Source organism: Cetorhinus maximus, chromosome 17, assembly GCF_964194155.1.
Source record: "Cetorhinus maximus chromosome 17, sCetMax3.hap1.1, whole genome shotgun sequence".
Classification (NCBI taxonomy): Eukaryota; Metazoa; Chordata; class Chondrichthyes; order Lamniformes; family Cetorhinidae; genus Cetorhinus; species Cetorhinus maximus.
In genome coordinates this window covers 49,895,712-49,912,277 of record NC_135895.1, presented here as the reverse complement: position 1 = coordinate 49,912,277, position 16,566 = coordinate 49,895,712, and the positions used below count along the sequence as shown (strand labels likewise).

At 43.6% G+C, this 16,566-nt stretch overlaps 1 protein-coding gene across 5 annotated transcripts in view; it reads left to right on the top strand.

Annotated features, from left to right (window-relative positions):
* patj (PATJ crumbs cell polarity complex component) overlaps positions 1-16,566 on the top strand; it is a 392,616-nt gene that overhangs the window by 354,320 nt on the left and 21,730 nt on the right. For all 5 annotated transcript variants that reach the window (XM_078561172.1, XM_078561175.1, XM_078561174.1 and 2 more), the window contains 2 exons: positions 725-847; positions 6,706-6,810. In XM_078561172.1, coding sequence (XP_078417298.1) covers positions 725-847; positions 6,706-6,810 — 228 coding nt within the window. The remainder of the gene's footprint in view (positions 1-724; positions 848-6,705; positions 6,811-16,566) is intronic.

Below are 16,566 nucleotides of genomic sequence, written 5' to 3'. Positions count from 1 at the left end.
TAAAAAACGTTTATTGCGACCAACCGAGGAGGCTGAATAACCAGTTCTGTCCCTCCTCACCTAGCCGTAACAAAATCAAACTCAAAACTTATAATTGAACTAGCTAGATGTGGTAGGTGTTGAGCTCAGTGTCACTAGAAAATTGATCTGTGTTGAAAAGAAAGGTCAGAAATCATATTGGATCATAACAAAGATAGCAGTGTAGTTGCCTTCACTTATAATAGAATCCAATGGACTCTTGCAGCTAAGCCTATTATTTTTCATTTACACCATGTAAATTGTAAAACAGAAGTTATGATTTGAATCTAGAACTACTGCCAGCATTCACAGAGGAAGTTTGTGCCAGTGTGACTCCCAAGTTTCAAAAGGTATAAATCATTTTCTAAGGCAGCACTCATATGACCATAAGGCAGGCAATACTGACATCAGTGGGATGGTATAGATAGTATCTGAAATTGTGTAGTTGTTTCGTTTTTAAATTGTTACAGGCAGGCTCGGTTTGGAATTGATCTGCAGAGCTTACCCTGAGTGAAACAGCTCCTATCTTACATTGAAGCCAATATATGATATGAGCTCTTGGAGAGTAACTTTGGGTACTATGCAGGTGTTAAGACAAATTAGCCATAGCTCCAATGCATTTTGGGAAATAAGTACTGATGTTTTTTTTCCCTGTTGGAAGTATTTTTTGTCCAATTATTGACAGACATATTTACCTTTATCACAGGGACCAAATGATGCACTGGGAATTAGCATAGCAGGAGGCAAGGGGAGCCCTCTCGGTGATGTGCCTATCTTCATAGCCATGATTCAAGCCAGCGGAGTGGCAGCACGCACACATAAGCTAAAGGTGGGACAAGAGACTGGCATTTGTCTTGTTGCAAATCTGCAGCAGTTATTGCAATGTAACATTCATTCCAGGTGTTAGGTATGTTTACTCTAGAATGCTTCAGTGCTGAAATATTTAACCTCAGCTATCATTGTGGAACACCAACTGATTCTGGAAGCAAAATGTCTACTTTCAATACATAAATTATTGATTCTGCTTTTGTGCTTATTAGATTTTCAGTTATCGTGCAGTTTTCTTAATAATTGGTGTGCTCTCCAAACACCTTTATCATTCCAAATTAGAAGTATAAATAATTACGGAATGAGACACAGCTGTTCAGCCCATAAATCCAGCTGCTTCCAACATGCAACTGAACGGTTTGCTCTGTGAAGAATTCTTCAGATTGATTTATTCCTCCAAGAAGATTAATTAACCACAGATAAAAACTTCCTCAAAGATCTAGGTTTTTTACCTGAAAGTATTGAAAACGCTTTAGAGAAGATGTATAGATGAATGCTTAGTGCTCTTAATTTCAGGAAAATCAGGCAAACCCCAGAATAACAATTCACAGCTCGCCTCTGATCGCTCCAGTTTAAATACATTTAAGAAAGGCAAAGGCTTTTACTCTTGCAGCTATTGTCTAAATTTCCCTACATCAGTGCTTTCTAAAGATATAGAAGGCATGCACTTGCTGTTGTGAACTCAGATTTTCCATCACTTTAAAAATTTTATTCTATTCATGATGATCTGTGGTTTTCTTTTTTTATTATTCATTCACGGGATGTGGGCTTCACTGGCTGGGCCAGAATTTATTGCCCTCCCTAGTTGCCCTTGAGAAGGTGGTGGTGAGCTGCCTTCTTGAACCACTGCAGTCCATGTGGCATAGGTACACCCACAGTGCCGTTAAGAAGGGAGTTCCAGGATTTTGACCCAGCGACAGTGAAGGAATGGTGCTATATTTCCAAGTCAGGATGGTGAGTGACTTGGAGGGGAACTTCCAGGTGGTGGTGTTCGCATCTATCTGCTGCCCTTGTGCTTCTAGATGGTAGTGGTTGTGTGTTTGGGAGGTGCTGTCGAAGGAGCCTTGGTGAATTCCTGCAGTGCATCTTGTAGATGGTACACACTGCTGCTACTGTGCATCGGTGGTGGAGGGAGCGAATGTTTGTGGATGTGGTGCCAATCAAGTGGGCTGCTTTGTCTTGGATGGTGTCAAGCTTCTTGAGTGTTATGGGAGCTACACTCATCCAGGCAAGTGGGGAATATTTCAGCACACTCCTGACTTGTGCCTTGTAGATGGTGGACAGGCTTTGGGGAGTCAAGAGCCAGGTGAGTTACTCGTTGCAGGATTCCTCGCCCTGACCTACTCTTGTAGCCACAGTATTTATATGGCTAGTCCAGTTCAGTTTCTGGTCAATGGTAACCCCAAGCATGTTGATAGTGGGGGATTCAGCATATCTATTCCATCAATGATCTTGATGCATATGTTACACATCTCTGGAACTCTGCTCTTAAACATTTGAATGAATCGTTTCTCAATGCCTTGGGCATCTTCAAATTCAAACAGCAACCAGTATCATTCACTTAGTAAGTAAGTTATAATGTTATAATCTTCCGTCAAAGTTCTGTTAAATTCATGTAGTTTCCTTACAAGTCTTTGGGCTGAATCTTTGGCTCGGCGAGAGGGGGTGGGATCCACTCGCTGAGGCATTAAGTGACGCGGAGTGACGTCGGGGGTGTATCCCAACGTCACCGTGCGTCATTTAGATTTTCAGTTCGGCAGGCGCGCAGCCGGATCGGCTGCATGCCCACTGAACAGTCAAAGGCCTGTTAAGGCCATTAATGAACTAATTAAGCCTACTGAGAAAGCTGCTTGTCCAACCTTAAGGTTGGCGGGCAGCCAAAGAGCCCAGGCGGCCTTCGCATTTTTCATGGAACCTGATCCATGGGTTTATAAATTAAATAAATTTTTTCATTAAAGTTCATTGACATGTCGCAGCTCATGTGACACCGTCACATGAGGGGACATGTCGTAAAATTGTTTTTCCTTTATTAAAATTTTTGGAACTTAAACTAACCTCCCTGAGGCAGCTCTGTGCCTCAGGAAGATTTCTGTGCTCTCGCACGAAAGAGCACAGGTCTTGACTCAGGGAACCCCCCCTCACCCGACACAGGGAGCGCTCAGTGCTTCTGGGTGTGCGTCACACTGAGCAGGCCTCAATTGACCTGCCCACATAAAATGGCGGTGCGGACCCGATCTGGGGCGCCGATTGGGTCCGCGTCCACCCCCGCACAACCCCCCCAACGGGGGGAAAATTCTACCCTTTCTGTCCAGGCTTTAATCAATAGCTCATCCACTAATTTTTTCAGTTAATAGAATAGTTCTTCCCTTCCATTCTGATTCCCTTCATATTAGTGACATCCTGCACTCATCATTCATTGTTCTTTTGCTGCTTACTCCACTGGCTTTATCAATTTCCTTCAAATTGCGGGCAAAATCTGACTATTGCTTTGAGCATAATGTACTAGATGGTTACAATGCTATCAATATATATGAAAATAGACCTGTGAACATAACACAGGAACAGGCATCAAGAACAGATATAGGGCACAATTAACCCGCATGAATAGACAGTTTAGGATATGGGCATCAACAGACAACAGGTGGCGTTCTTGACCTGGTATTGAACCACATCATAAAAATCAATACATCTGTGCGTTTAGTTAGTTACAATGAAAATACTGCATTTGCTCCAGTAAGATTTGTTGTCATTTTTTTTCAGTGGTGAACAGTAACATTTTTGGTCATAATTAACATTGTTTTATGTGTGATCCAAACTTAAGCTAATTATTCATTCTTAAGTTGTTCCATATCTTCTATCCAATTAGCCTGGCAGTTGGTTTCTGAAAAAATGACACCTGATGCTGCCTATCCTAACAAATTAAATTGAATATTCATTTTTGACTGTATTTTTCTCCACCTTAACCATGCACCATCTGCAGTTAAAAGGGCTTACAAGCAACCTATTTCCAGACCCTTCAAAATGTCATGCTGAAACAGTTACAATGAAGTTCTTAATGATGATTCTTGCTCTTATTTTCCCCCCCTTCCTGTGCCTAAGTGCCTGACCACAGTTCAATGAATGGGATTTTTCATTCCATCCGCCGCGGGAATCATCGTGGGCGGGACGGAAAATTTGACAGACCAGCAAAAGGTCCATTCACTTCGGGTGGGAATTTCCAGAAAATCGGAATGGAAAATCCTGCCCAGTGTCTCTGCATAGCAGATTCTATATTGCCTTGTTAAACAGGTATTTAATTTGAAAGTCAAAGTAGTAAACTGAATAAGAAATAAGCAATCATGGCCCAAATCTTCCGATGTCCAGAGCAGCAAAATCTGGACTTAAGTCTGTGTTGCACATCAGGATCCTGAGGAAGTCCTGGTGCACATGCTGTGATTGCCCAGGAAATTTAAACTTCTGATGGGCTGATTTGCCTGGGACCCTCCTCAAAAGTCACCGACATTGAACTCGGTGGCAGAGACTTGAGCCAGATACATGGAACTTACCTGGATACTTACCCAAGAAAACTTACGCTGGTTAACACCTGTCTAACTTGAACCAGCATAACTGAACTGAGCACTACAACTGACTCCACCAATCAAACGCCCGTCCCCGTCCCAACTTCCCCACCAACCCAACCTGTCTGCCCACCTGACCTAACTGCCTTCTCACTCTCCCGCCCGCTCACTCTCCCGCCCGCTCGCTCTCCCGCCCGCTCGCTCTCCCGCCCACTCGCTCGCCTACCCACTCGCTCGCTCATCCATTCACTAACTCACACATTCATTAAAAGACTTGAGATCTTTTAAAACTTATCTGAACATGGCAGCCAGTGCCGTAAAAAGGGGATGTGTCCCCTCCACCCTTTGACTTTCTTACGCTTACTGGATTTACCCTGGAGATTCTATGCTGGCCCATTTCTCTTCAGCCGGGATCAGAAATGCCGGTTGAAAATGGGCAATTCCATCTTTGCAGGCAGCAGCAGTGCACTCAGCATTGCTGCTCACTGGAAGATCTGGCACATGCTTTCCATTACTTTGCACAGATAATACGTCATCATTTAGTGCTGAATACTATGAAGCCAAACAAAGGCTCATGGCAGCTGTTGGGAAACAGATCTTCTTGGCAGCCTCAAATCTCATATTTTGCTATCTTGGCAGTTGTCAGTGGAGCACCTTGTGGTGACAGAACATGTCATACCAGAGGATGAAAATCTGTCAATACATGTTGCATCCACACAGCCTTTATACATGTGTAAACTGTGTCTCCTGGCACATCTTCAGTGCAGTTATGGTAACAGAACTGGAACAGCTCTGGGGAAATTCCCAACAAATGATTTGGGTGTGTCCATCACAGGACTGGTCCTATGAGCTGGACAACTCCACGGTTAAATAAAAAGGACAAGTCTGGGCATGAGCAAGAATGTAAAGGTGGAGGGAGGGGCGGTGACAGAGAGTTGCAAGCAGAGGTCAAGTGTTAAAATCTACCAACTACTTCCAAGAAGAGGCAGGTGATGATTGTTAATTCCTGGTTGTAGCTATTGTTTTTAAACATAATACATTGAAGATATTTCAGAAAAGAGGTTTGCTTTGTGTTCTTCATGTGAGCAAACTGATACCCACTGTTCTCAAAATGCACTGTTGTGTACAGTTGAATCTATGAATTTGTAAACCTGATATCATCCAAATAGAAGTATGAGGAATCCGCTAATACGATGGACGTTGGAGAATATCAGAACTCATTTTAGACCCAGGTCATTTACAACAAGTCCAGTTATGTTCCCCATCATGGCTCTGCATTAGGATGGAGTTGGGTGCAGGTGAGCAAAAACAGGAGTCTAGCTACAAGCTTAAGAGGTCTGCAATTGTGTTTTTGTGAAGTGCAGAGGGCCTGGGGGATGAAGGTCCTTTGTGAGAAATATACTAAAAATTTGCCATTATTTCCCATTCATCTTTGGACTGCACCTGGAACATTTGCAGAAGTCCCAATTTAACCCCCAGTGGCAAGCCTTGGGTCCTAATAGGCTGACGAGCAGAAAAGTGAGGCAGCATGTCAGAAATGCCCCCTCCTGCACCATTACAATGTTAGGCTGGGTCTGCACCTATTGCCCTAGTATAAACCTGAAAGGTAATCCTTGGAAATCCCAAAGCAGTGTAGCGGGAGCAAGGACCTGACACAATGGATGTCGTCACCCATTCCCTTTTCATTGATTGCTCAGTTCCCAGGCACAATCAAAATGCAAATCTTTCATTTGTTTTAAAATATTTTTAAAAATTCAACTGTGGATATTCGCTTCTGTGTAAATTCAGCAGTGACAGAAATTATACTGTTGTAGAGCCAGCCATATGTTATTGTTGTGATTTGTGTGATTACACTGGCCAAATAGTTGTAAAGAAATTTTGACCAATTTGTACACAATTGCAGTGACGTTTGTAGATTAAAGCAATTGATTAAATTGAATTGGTGATAGGATCCAATGTTCAGAGCAATTTGTTTTAAATTAAGATTTTGGGACCAGTTTTCCCAATGAACACTTTGGAACACAAAGCCTTGCCTGCTGGGGGGACACTTTGGGAAATTATGGGTGTGCCTCTTCCCAGTGATTTCATGATGTACGCTCATGACTGCAACACACTGTGCCACAAGCTACGTTCAAAAAATCATCCCTTTTAAAGTTGATGAATAATTACAACAAAACTTGTTAACAAATTTGTATTTTTATCCAATTAAAATGCACAAAATGCTGTTTTCTAGTCATGCAAGTGTTTACTTCCTATTTGAAATTAATTTCCCGTGCAATTAATTCGTTTTTTTTAATATTAGGTTGGGGATCGGATTGTCAGCATTAATGGCCAATCCTTGGATGGACTGTCTCATGCAGAAGCAGTTAATCTGTTGAAGAATGCCTACGGAAGCATTATCCTTCAGGTACTGAGATAATAGCACCAACAGCTGCATGCAGCAGATAACTCTCATTCAAAAGCAGTACAGTACTGCTGGCAAGCATTACCACGTCAAAGAGGGGATAAAGATTCCAGTCTGTGTGAATCACACAGGATTTGGCAGTTTTTAGATCTGCTGGTATCTAGATATTTCAGTACCACCCACATAACAATTATAATGATCATGTGCACACTTTTGTGAATTCTAACAAGTGTAACCATAATATTTGGACAATAATGCCTTTTGCCCCTAAGATGCGTTATTCTTCCTTTTCAATTATGTCTTGTAGTTTCTATCAAAAAGTCAACAGAAGAGCAGCTGGCTCTTGAAACACAAACATAGCAAGATGACAAATAAGGTTTCATTATTGTGTTATTTTTAATGTACATAATACATCTTAAAATAGATTAGGAATCCAAAAATATTCCCCTGAAAACTCTGTAAAATTCACTATTGACGATGCATCCTGCTGTTTGCTTGTTAAAGTTTTGCAGGTAACAACTGCACTTTAAAATGCCAGAAATCATTTCAATCCCAGGTTTCAGCTTTTTTAGTTGCAATTGTATTTCCCCTTAAGTTCTGACAGATACATATTGCAACAGGTAGTAATGCAAAAAGCTAGGCTCAATTTAATAAGTTTATATAAATTAATGTCACTGTGCACGAGACATTTGTCTGGTTTTGTAGCAGAAACAATAGCACATGCCATTACGGAGCTCCTACTAACACAGACAAATTATACTGCCACTTAAATCTGACTTAATGCTTGTGTCCTCCCAGTAAAACTTCTGCCAATTAACACAAGAATATGGAGAGTGCCATTGAATGAGTGTCTTTGCAATCATAAACGGGATTTCATACATGATGAACTTCCAGCTCCCACCCCGATCCGTCCAAATTTCAAGATAAAAGCAAAATACTGCAGATGCTGGAAATCTGAAATAAAAACAGAAAATGCTGGAAAAACTCAGCAGTATCTGTGGAGAGAAAACAGAGTTAAACTTTTGAGTCTGTATGACTTCTTCAGAGCTAAAGAGAAGTAGAGAAGTAGAAATGTGATGGATTTTATACTGTTTAAAAGGGGGTGGATTAGGTGGAGCAAAATTGTCAAATCTCTCCTGAGCTCCCACCTATCCCTGACCTTCTATTCTGCTCCACTTGCTCCACCCCTTCTTAAACAGTATAAAATCTATCACATTTCTACTTCTCTTTGGCTCTGAAGAAGAGTCATACAGACTCGAAATATTAACTCTGGGCAGAATTTTCTGCCTACCGGGCGGGCGGGCCCGACCCAATCTCTGGCGGGGAGCCGATCCCTGCCGGAGAAGCGGGCCCTGCCGCCATTTTAAGTGGGCAGGCCAATTAAGGCCCGCCCAGCATGACATCCGGCGGGAAGCGTTATGATTCCCCAAATGCGAGAGTGCGCTCTTTCGCTAAGTGCTGCCTCAGGGAGATCGCTGACAGCTTTATAAACGTTAAAAATAGAAAAATTTAAAAATCCTAAACATGTCCCCCTCATGTGACAATGTCACACGAGGTGGGACATGTTAATAAATTTCACTAAAACTTTATTAAAGTTTTTTAAACCCTACATGAAACCTCATCCTGCCGGTGGATGAGGTTTCATGTTTTTTCAGAAGCCTGCCGGGGCTCCTGGCCTGCCCACCAACCTTAAGGTTGGAGGACAGGTCCTTTAATCGTTTTAATTATCCTGTCAATGGCCTCAATTGGACATTGACAGGTCGACGGGCGGACAGCTGATTTTGCTGTGCCCCCACCTTCCTGAAGATTTAAATGGGGTGGGATGACGTCGGGGGTTCCCCACGACGTCATCCCGCGTCATTTTGCACGTTGGCAAATGGGCCCCGCCCCCTGCTCGCCGACAGCAAAATTCAGCCCTCTGTTTCTGTCTCCACAGATATTGCCAGACCTGTTAAGTTTTTCAAGCGTTTTCTGGTTTTATTTCATCTCGGTTTTATCTTTCACTAATGAAGACCCTGACTTCATTGGTTTGATCATTTCTGTGCACCTTCCAAGATCTCATCCACACAGAACATTCTTCATTTGTGAACTTTAACAGTGGGAGGAACTTGGTGGAGCCTGCCACACCAGGCATGAGGGCGGGGGAGCCGGGAGAATCAGTAGGAGTACCCACATCCGATTCCTCACATCGGAAAAACTGCTCTCAATTAAGGCAGGAAGGGCCCGACATGGGAATCCTGCTTGCTAGCGATGGGATACCAATTAGAGTTGATGAGCCACTTGACACCAGTTATCCCTGAGCCCATGGGATTTAGTGGTGACTCATGGATTTAATGGGGCACTTGTGAGTTTTCTGTGGCACCTGAAGGCCACCAAGCAAACCCTGCCCTTGCCTCTGACTGCTTTGCCAACTCTCTCTGTGACCATTCTGCCCTACATACCTGTCTCCAGGGATCAAATGACAATCCTCTGGGTAGGCCTCAGAGCATTACCTGTAGCAGCCACTGCTCTGTTGCCACTGCCAGTGAAGTACCTGATTTCACTTTAATCACTTTGGGTCTCTCCCACAGAAAGAATGCGGGGCTCCCACCAATTGTAAATTGGTGGGAGGGATCTGCATTGCTGGAACTAAATTCCAACCAGTGTGCGCACATGGGCTGTTCTTTCAAAAGAAGCATTAGACTATCTAGCTCTGTTTTCACTCAACATTCTGACTTGTCCATTGTAATAGAAGTCTCTGGAAGTCATTTGTAAGAGGACAATAGTGGCCAAGATTGCTGAGGTCAATTGTAACACCTCTACCACTATCCTGGTTAAGATCAGCTAACTGAGTACTCACCAAGGATCGAATCTCTGCCTTGGTGGTTTGAATGCTCGGCACTATACTTTCTCTTCCTAATTGTAGGAGACTCCTTAGGTGTGCAGAGTTATACAGTAAGGCCAAGAGTGCAATTGGCAGCATTTGTGGTGTTGATGCACATCAGACATTGGTTCTCCATCATATGGGGCCCTGAGGTCTACTCAGTGCACATGACAGTATGACCCAGAAGTTTTATAACTTGTGTACCGGCTCTTCAGTAGGATTGGAATTTTATTTTACTTAGGGGATATCCCTAATGGCCAGGATTTCCCGGTCAGCGAGTGGGGGGGGCGGGGCCCGCTTGCCAACACATAAAATGACGCGGGATGACGTTGGGCGGAACTCCTGACATCACCCTGCCTCATTTCAATTTTCAGGTCGGCGGGGGCTCAGCAGAACCAGCGCCCGCTGACCTGTCAATGGGCAACTGAGGCCATTGACAAAATAGTTAAAGTGATTAATGGACCTGCCCGTCCAACCTTAAGGCAGGCTTCAGAAAATGCAAGAAACCTCATCCACGGGTGGGATGAAGTTTCATGTAGGTTTTAAAATTTTTAATAAAAGTGTCAATGAAAGTGATGGGACATATCCCAACTCATGTGACAGTGTCACATGAGGGGACATATCGGGGGAATTTATCTGTTCTATTTTTAAAATTTTTTCACACAGGAGCCGATCTTCCTGAGGCAGCACTTAGCCTTAGGGAGATGAGTGCGCTCTTTCGCGCGCACGTGTGAAAGAGCGCACTCTTGGCTCCGGGAATCCCCCCGCCCGCACAGGGAGCGCATAGCACTTCCTGGCAGACGTCACGCTGGACGGGCCTTAATTGGCCCACCCATGTAAAATGGCGGCGCACCTCCGATCGGGGGCACTGATCGGAGGTGCGCCTCCATGCGCCCGCTCCTAAACTTCCCCCCCAATGGGGGGAAAATTCTGCCCAATGTGTTTGAAGTGTCTGAACAGTATAGGGGTTGCATCAGTACATCACATGTTCCTGTAGCCAAACCTGCAAACTACTTCAGCAACAGGAATGGCTTTGTAGATGCAGCCAAGGTAACCACCACCTTGTATTTTTATTTAATGGGTTCATCCAAGCAACACCAGGAGAAATCTGCCAAATCACCCAGCCTGCCGGTCACAGATAGTTTGTTTTCCCGGGTATCTCAATTCATCAGCTTCTTCATGGAAAACCTAATAACAAGATGGAGCGCTACACTTTGTCCAGCTAGAACTCTCACACTGCACGATGTTATTAATAACACAGATGTGGCCATACAGGTTCCTACCCACAACTTCAACCCTTTCATGAACAAAAAGAAGTTCCATTCCATCAATGTTCACCTTGTTTTTGATCATAGGCACTGAATCACATTGGTTGCCCTGGTAGCTACTATGATTCCTTAATTTTAGGTGATTCATGGTTCCATTATTTGAATGAGCAGGAAGGCTGGCTGAATGGCTGCTGTGGATCAAAGTTATTCACTGCAGACGGGGCTGTTCACTAAACTGAGGTACTTGAATGTAGGAAGAGTTTTTTAAAAATTCATTTACTGGATGTGGGCATTGCTGGCTAGGCCAGCATTTAATACCATCCCTAATTGACCTTGAGAAGGTGATGGTGAGCTGCCTTTTTGAACCATTGTAGTCCATGTAGTGTAGGTACACCCACAGTGCTGTTAGGGAGGGAGTTCCAGGATTTTGACCCAGCAACAGTGAAGGAACGGTGATATATTTCCAAGTCAGGATGGTGAGTGGTTTGGAGAAGGACTTCCAGGAGGTGGTGTTCCCATGTACCTGCTGCCCTTATCCTTCTAGATGGTAGCGGTCCTGGGTTTGGAAGATGCTGCCTAAGGAGCCTTGGTGAATTTCTGCAGTGCATCTTGTAGATAGTACATACTATTGCCATTATTCATCGGTGGAGGGAGTGGATGTTTGTGGAAGGGGTGCCAATCAAGCGAGCTGCTTTGCCCTGGATGGTGTCAAGCTCCTTGAGTGTTGTTGGAGCTGCACTCATCCGGGCAAGTGGAGAGTATTCCGTCACGCTCCTGACTTTTGCCTTGTAGATGGTGGACAGACTTTGGGGAGTCAGGAGGTGAGTTACTTAGCGCAGGATTGCCAGCCTCTGACTTGCTCTTTCAGCCCCTGTATTTATATGGCTAGCCCAGTTTCTGGTCAATTGTAATCTCCAGGATGTTGATGGTGGGGGATTCAGCGATGGTAATGCCATTGAATGTCAAGGGGCGCTGGTTAGATTCACTCATGTTGGAGATGGTCATTGCCTGGCACTTGTGTGGCGTGTATCCGCTCAGGCCTAGATATTGTCCAGGTCTTGCTGCATTTGGACATAGATGAATTATATGATGAGGTGAACACATCAGTGTTTGGGGCAAACACCTTGAAACTGAAGTTCAGATGTTTAAACTGATAAAAGACGGGCACGGGAGGAGTTGGTGATTTGCTGCAGAAGAACCCCAGAAGCAACCATATTTAGAAGTTGACCCAATCCAAGAACCAGAAGGCATGACTACCAAAGCAAATGGCTTATCAGCGTGAGTGATGAGGCAATGTCTAAAGCAGATACTTTAACCTAACTGCTTGAACAGTCAGTTCCACATCGTAATTAATGCCCTAGCCACTTAAAATATTGCCCTTGTTGCTCTGAGCGTAAAGCAAGACCTTTGACTTCAATCACATTTCTCAGTAACCATCTGAATCTACATCATAACAAAAGCATTCTCTAAACACGGAGAAGTATGAACAATCCCAAGCCCCATTTAACCAAACTCTGTGTGGTACAGGAGTAAACAGTGTATGTAACCCCTGTGCTTCTCTTTTGGAACATTAGTCAGGATTTTGCGTGGAGACAGTTGCCCCACCTACTGGCCAGAAAATCAGGGTCAAGCCCGCCTCCTAGAAGCCACGGCTGAATTTTATGTTGTTCAAGCAATTAGTTAGCTGAAGTCGTGGCTTCCACCTTTCTGAGGCAAGATGGTCCGCCTCCAGTAACAACTGGCCAATTGTAAGGTCAACAGCTCTTCAGTCCCAGCAGGACCTCTGAGAGCAGTGGGTACTCCTGGGACTGCAGCAGGCCCTGGACCAGCTACCATCAAGGAGGCCCAGAGTAAAGGTTAGGAATCGTTAGGGCCAATCAAGGAAGCTCCAGCATGTGACGGGGGAAGGGGTTGGTCGTGAGGGGAGCAGGGGATCTTGCAGTGGGGGTGGCTTTTGAAGCTGCAGGGCCCTCCATAGACTAGAGGGTGCCCAATCAGGCAAGACCACCCCCCCTCTCCTCCCTCCTGAGCATGCAGGGAGGTCACCAGGCTTTACTGAGTGGCCTCCCCAGTTGGTAGTGCCTATCTGCTGCTGGTAAATACCAACAGCAGCAGGAAGAGGCCCTTAAGTGGTCGTTAATTGACCACGTCGGGGGCCTCAACTGGCCTAAGGGTGTGTGAGACGCCCACCATCTAACTTGCCATTGATAAAATACCAGACCATAGAGACAGGTAGACCATAGGCATGGCACCCTTGCTATCCTACTCGATTCTCTTCCCCCCCACCTCCCATCCCTCCCGAGAGATTGGAGGAAAGTGGAGGACAGTGCATAAAATTCCAGCCATTTTGTGCCTTCTATTTTCTAACAGCAGAAAGAAGAAGCAAGTTTGTTCGCTGTTTGTGTGTCAGTGCCTGCTCATAAGATTGAAGGTGGCCCAGTACTTCCTGCACTGTGTATACAGGTTACCCAGTAAGGTACCATGACCATTGATGCAGTAGAATTTGTGGATGAAGATTGTTGGATATTTCAGATTCAGCATCACAGTTAGAGACATCTTCTACATCGGTGCAAATTGTAACCATTGCCCTTTTGCTGGGCACTCATTCAGCAATCCCGAAAATCTGCATGGGAGCAATAATGTTGTAAAGCACTGCCTTATGGCTGTATCAATCTGATTTACAACCATAATGGATCCAGGCAAAATGAACTGCTGTGGTGTGAAATCCAGTCTGCAGAGCCTCAGTCAGAAATTTTGTGGCAGCCAAGGAGAAGCACTGTTGCAATTTGGTAGGCTCCCGTTACAACATTGCATAAGTGTGAATTGTGGGCAGTGATTTCCAAAAAGCGCTAGGCATGTTTTCAAATAACTGCATGTAGTGCTGGTGCTGAACTGCCGAGCTGCCAAACTGCACTTGCAGGCAAGACAGCTGAGTTCTGACACCTATTCCTATTGAATTAGTTTACATTAAGCTTCCCCCATGAAACTTAAGCTTCACATAGCAAAGCATTTTAATGGCCCAGATTTTGCCATGAGCAGCAAAAGAATCACTTTTGCGATTCACCTCAAGTACAGTTGTCACTGAATTTTAACAGGCTTGTCAGTGGAGACTTCCAGTCATCCAGGGCCTGTTTGAATTCAGCCCCCTCTGCAATCTATGAGGTCTGTGGGTAGAGAAAGCAGCATTGGGGCTTTTCAACCAGCTGGGAAATCCTGACAAAAAGACACAGACTGAAAAACAGCGGGTTTAAAAAAATAAAGTACATAGAAAGAAAGTGGATGGGAAAAGGGAAGAATGGAGAGTAGAAAAGCAAGAGAGAGGAATGGTAAAGAGGAAAGGGAGTTGATGTGGTGGAAGATGGAGGTGGCAAAGGAGAGGGAGAGAATAGGATGAGAAGGAAAGTGAATGGGAGAGAGGAAGAGGGGGGGAAGCGGAAGCTGGGGAGAAGTAGAAGATAGATGCAAATGGCATTTAACACAGAGATAAAAACAAAAAACTACTGCGGATGCTGGAAATCCAAAACATCTTGGCTCACCCATCCAAAAGGGCCACATGGTTTCCATTACAAGTTCATTTATATTTTTATAACTCTTTGCAGAAATGACATCTCCTTTCCACTGCTGCCATATTATTCTCCACAATACCACTCATATATTATCCAACTGAACCTTTCCACTCTTATTGGCATTAAACCTCAACCAGCATTTGGACAGCATTAAGCAGAGTTTTCACCTGTATAATTGTGCATGCACAAAACTCTTTTCCCTGTCTACAACAGAATGGTGTGGCAGCCTAATGCTGCTGTAATTGATTCATTGATATCTATAAAGTAACGTCTTAACATTGCTTAATTTTTTTTTTTTTTTGTAAAAATATACTTTATTCATAAAAATCTTCAATCACATTCAAAACCATTTCAAAAACAACATTACAAGGGTACAATCCAGGTTAAACTTTTACAAAATGTATCACCAGGTGCATCAGTACAAACAATATTACAGTCATTTACAGCCTTTCATTTTGATCTGTACAGCCCGAGGGGCTCTTAAACAGTTCCCAGTCTCTCGGTGCGCTGTGGTAGAAAGGTCTTAGACAGCGACCCTTCCCCATTGCGCCTTTGCGGCAGCTGCCCCAAGCTTTAGTGCGTCCCTCAGCACGTAGTCCTGGACTTTGGATTGTGCCAGTCCGCAACAATCGGTCGGGGACAACTCTTTGTGCTGGAAGACCAACAAGTTTCGGGCAGACCAAAGCGCGTCTTTCACCGAGTTGATGATCCTCCAGCTGCAGTTGATGTTTGTCTCGGTGTGTGTCCCTGGGTCTTAACATTGCTTAATACGAGGGAGAGTAGTGGGAAAAAGATATATTTTGCACATTACTGAAACTCTTGGGGAAGAGGAACCTGCTGATGTCAGCATATTAGTGTAAGGTTAGATGAACAAAGCTGCAGAGAAACCTAAATGTAATGTTCCTACAGGTCTTTAGAGCAAAGCTACAGTCATATTTTTACAGGACTTTAATCAGGAGTGTTTGTGCAGCATTTAGAAATTTTCTACAATTGTTCTGAAGTGTATGTATTGCATAGATAATCCACAGTAGCTCGTCATTAGTTAACGACATGTATTTGTTATCAGCTTTTTAGCCATATCCTAAACCAGAAGGTCAGATAATGCATTTATTCATGTAAATGACAAGGATGTAGGTTGATTATCTGCCTGTCTTCAATAGGATGTTAAAAGAGTTTAAAAATGCTGTGTTAACTAAAGATTAGGGTCTCTAGGGAGCAATTACCACCCTCTAAACCCAGTGTCTGTAGGCTTGCTTGCTCAATGCATGATTTAATCTGTTTGTATAGCAGGTGTAGTAATGAGATAAGGAAAGGCTGAGGGTGTTTATTGACTGTGTTGTGTACAAACCACAACAGATCTGCTAAAAGGGACTGCTTCGCCCATTGGGATGCATTTTTACCCTTTACATGCTAATTCTTTACAGTCTATTGCAGTCAGTCTCTTGGGGAATCACATTTCAGAAATCAAAAATAAAGCAAAAAATAAAAATATTTCTGTTAATATTAATTGCATTTATTTGATTCTGTCATAGCATAAAATTTGTGTTAATATTTAATTTCCATATTTTGCTTGTATAATTTTGTATAAATTACAAAAACAAATGTATTTGTTTAAAGTTCGCAGTATATAATGTGTGAATCATGTGGAGAATGTACTGATACCAATTCAAAAAGACCAAAGTTATTGTTTTCAGCACTTTACAAACTCTGTTCCCGACTCGCCCCCTCTTCTGGTCTCTTGTTGAGCCTAGACTAGACTAGTGAAACTTTGGTGCTCTGTTAAAATCCCACAATTTATCCATCACCGAGATTGTTTATTCCCATGTTAGCAAAAGTGGCCACTATTCCCCCCACCTTAAACTCATTGCCACATTTACCTACATTTTAGTAAACACTAAACTCAGTTTCTCCAATGCCCTATATGCTGCTCTCCCCTGTTCCATACTCCATAAATTTTGACTTATCCAAAAACCTATTGAATTTGTACTTGTATTGAATTTAAATTCCTTTTACACCCCTGACCCACCTAATTTCAGCAACTTGCTCCAGCCATATATCCCTT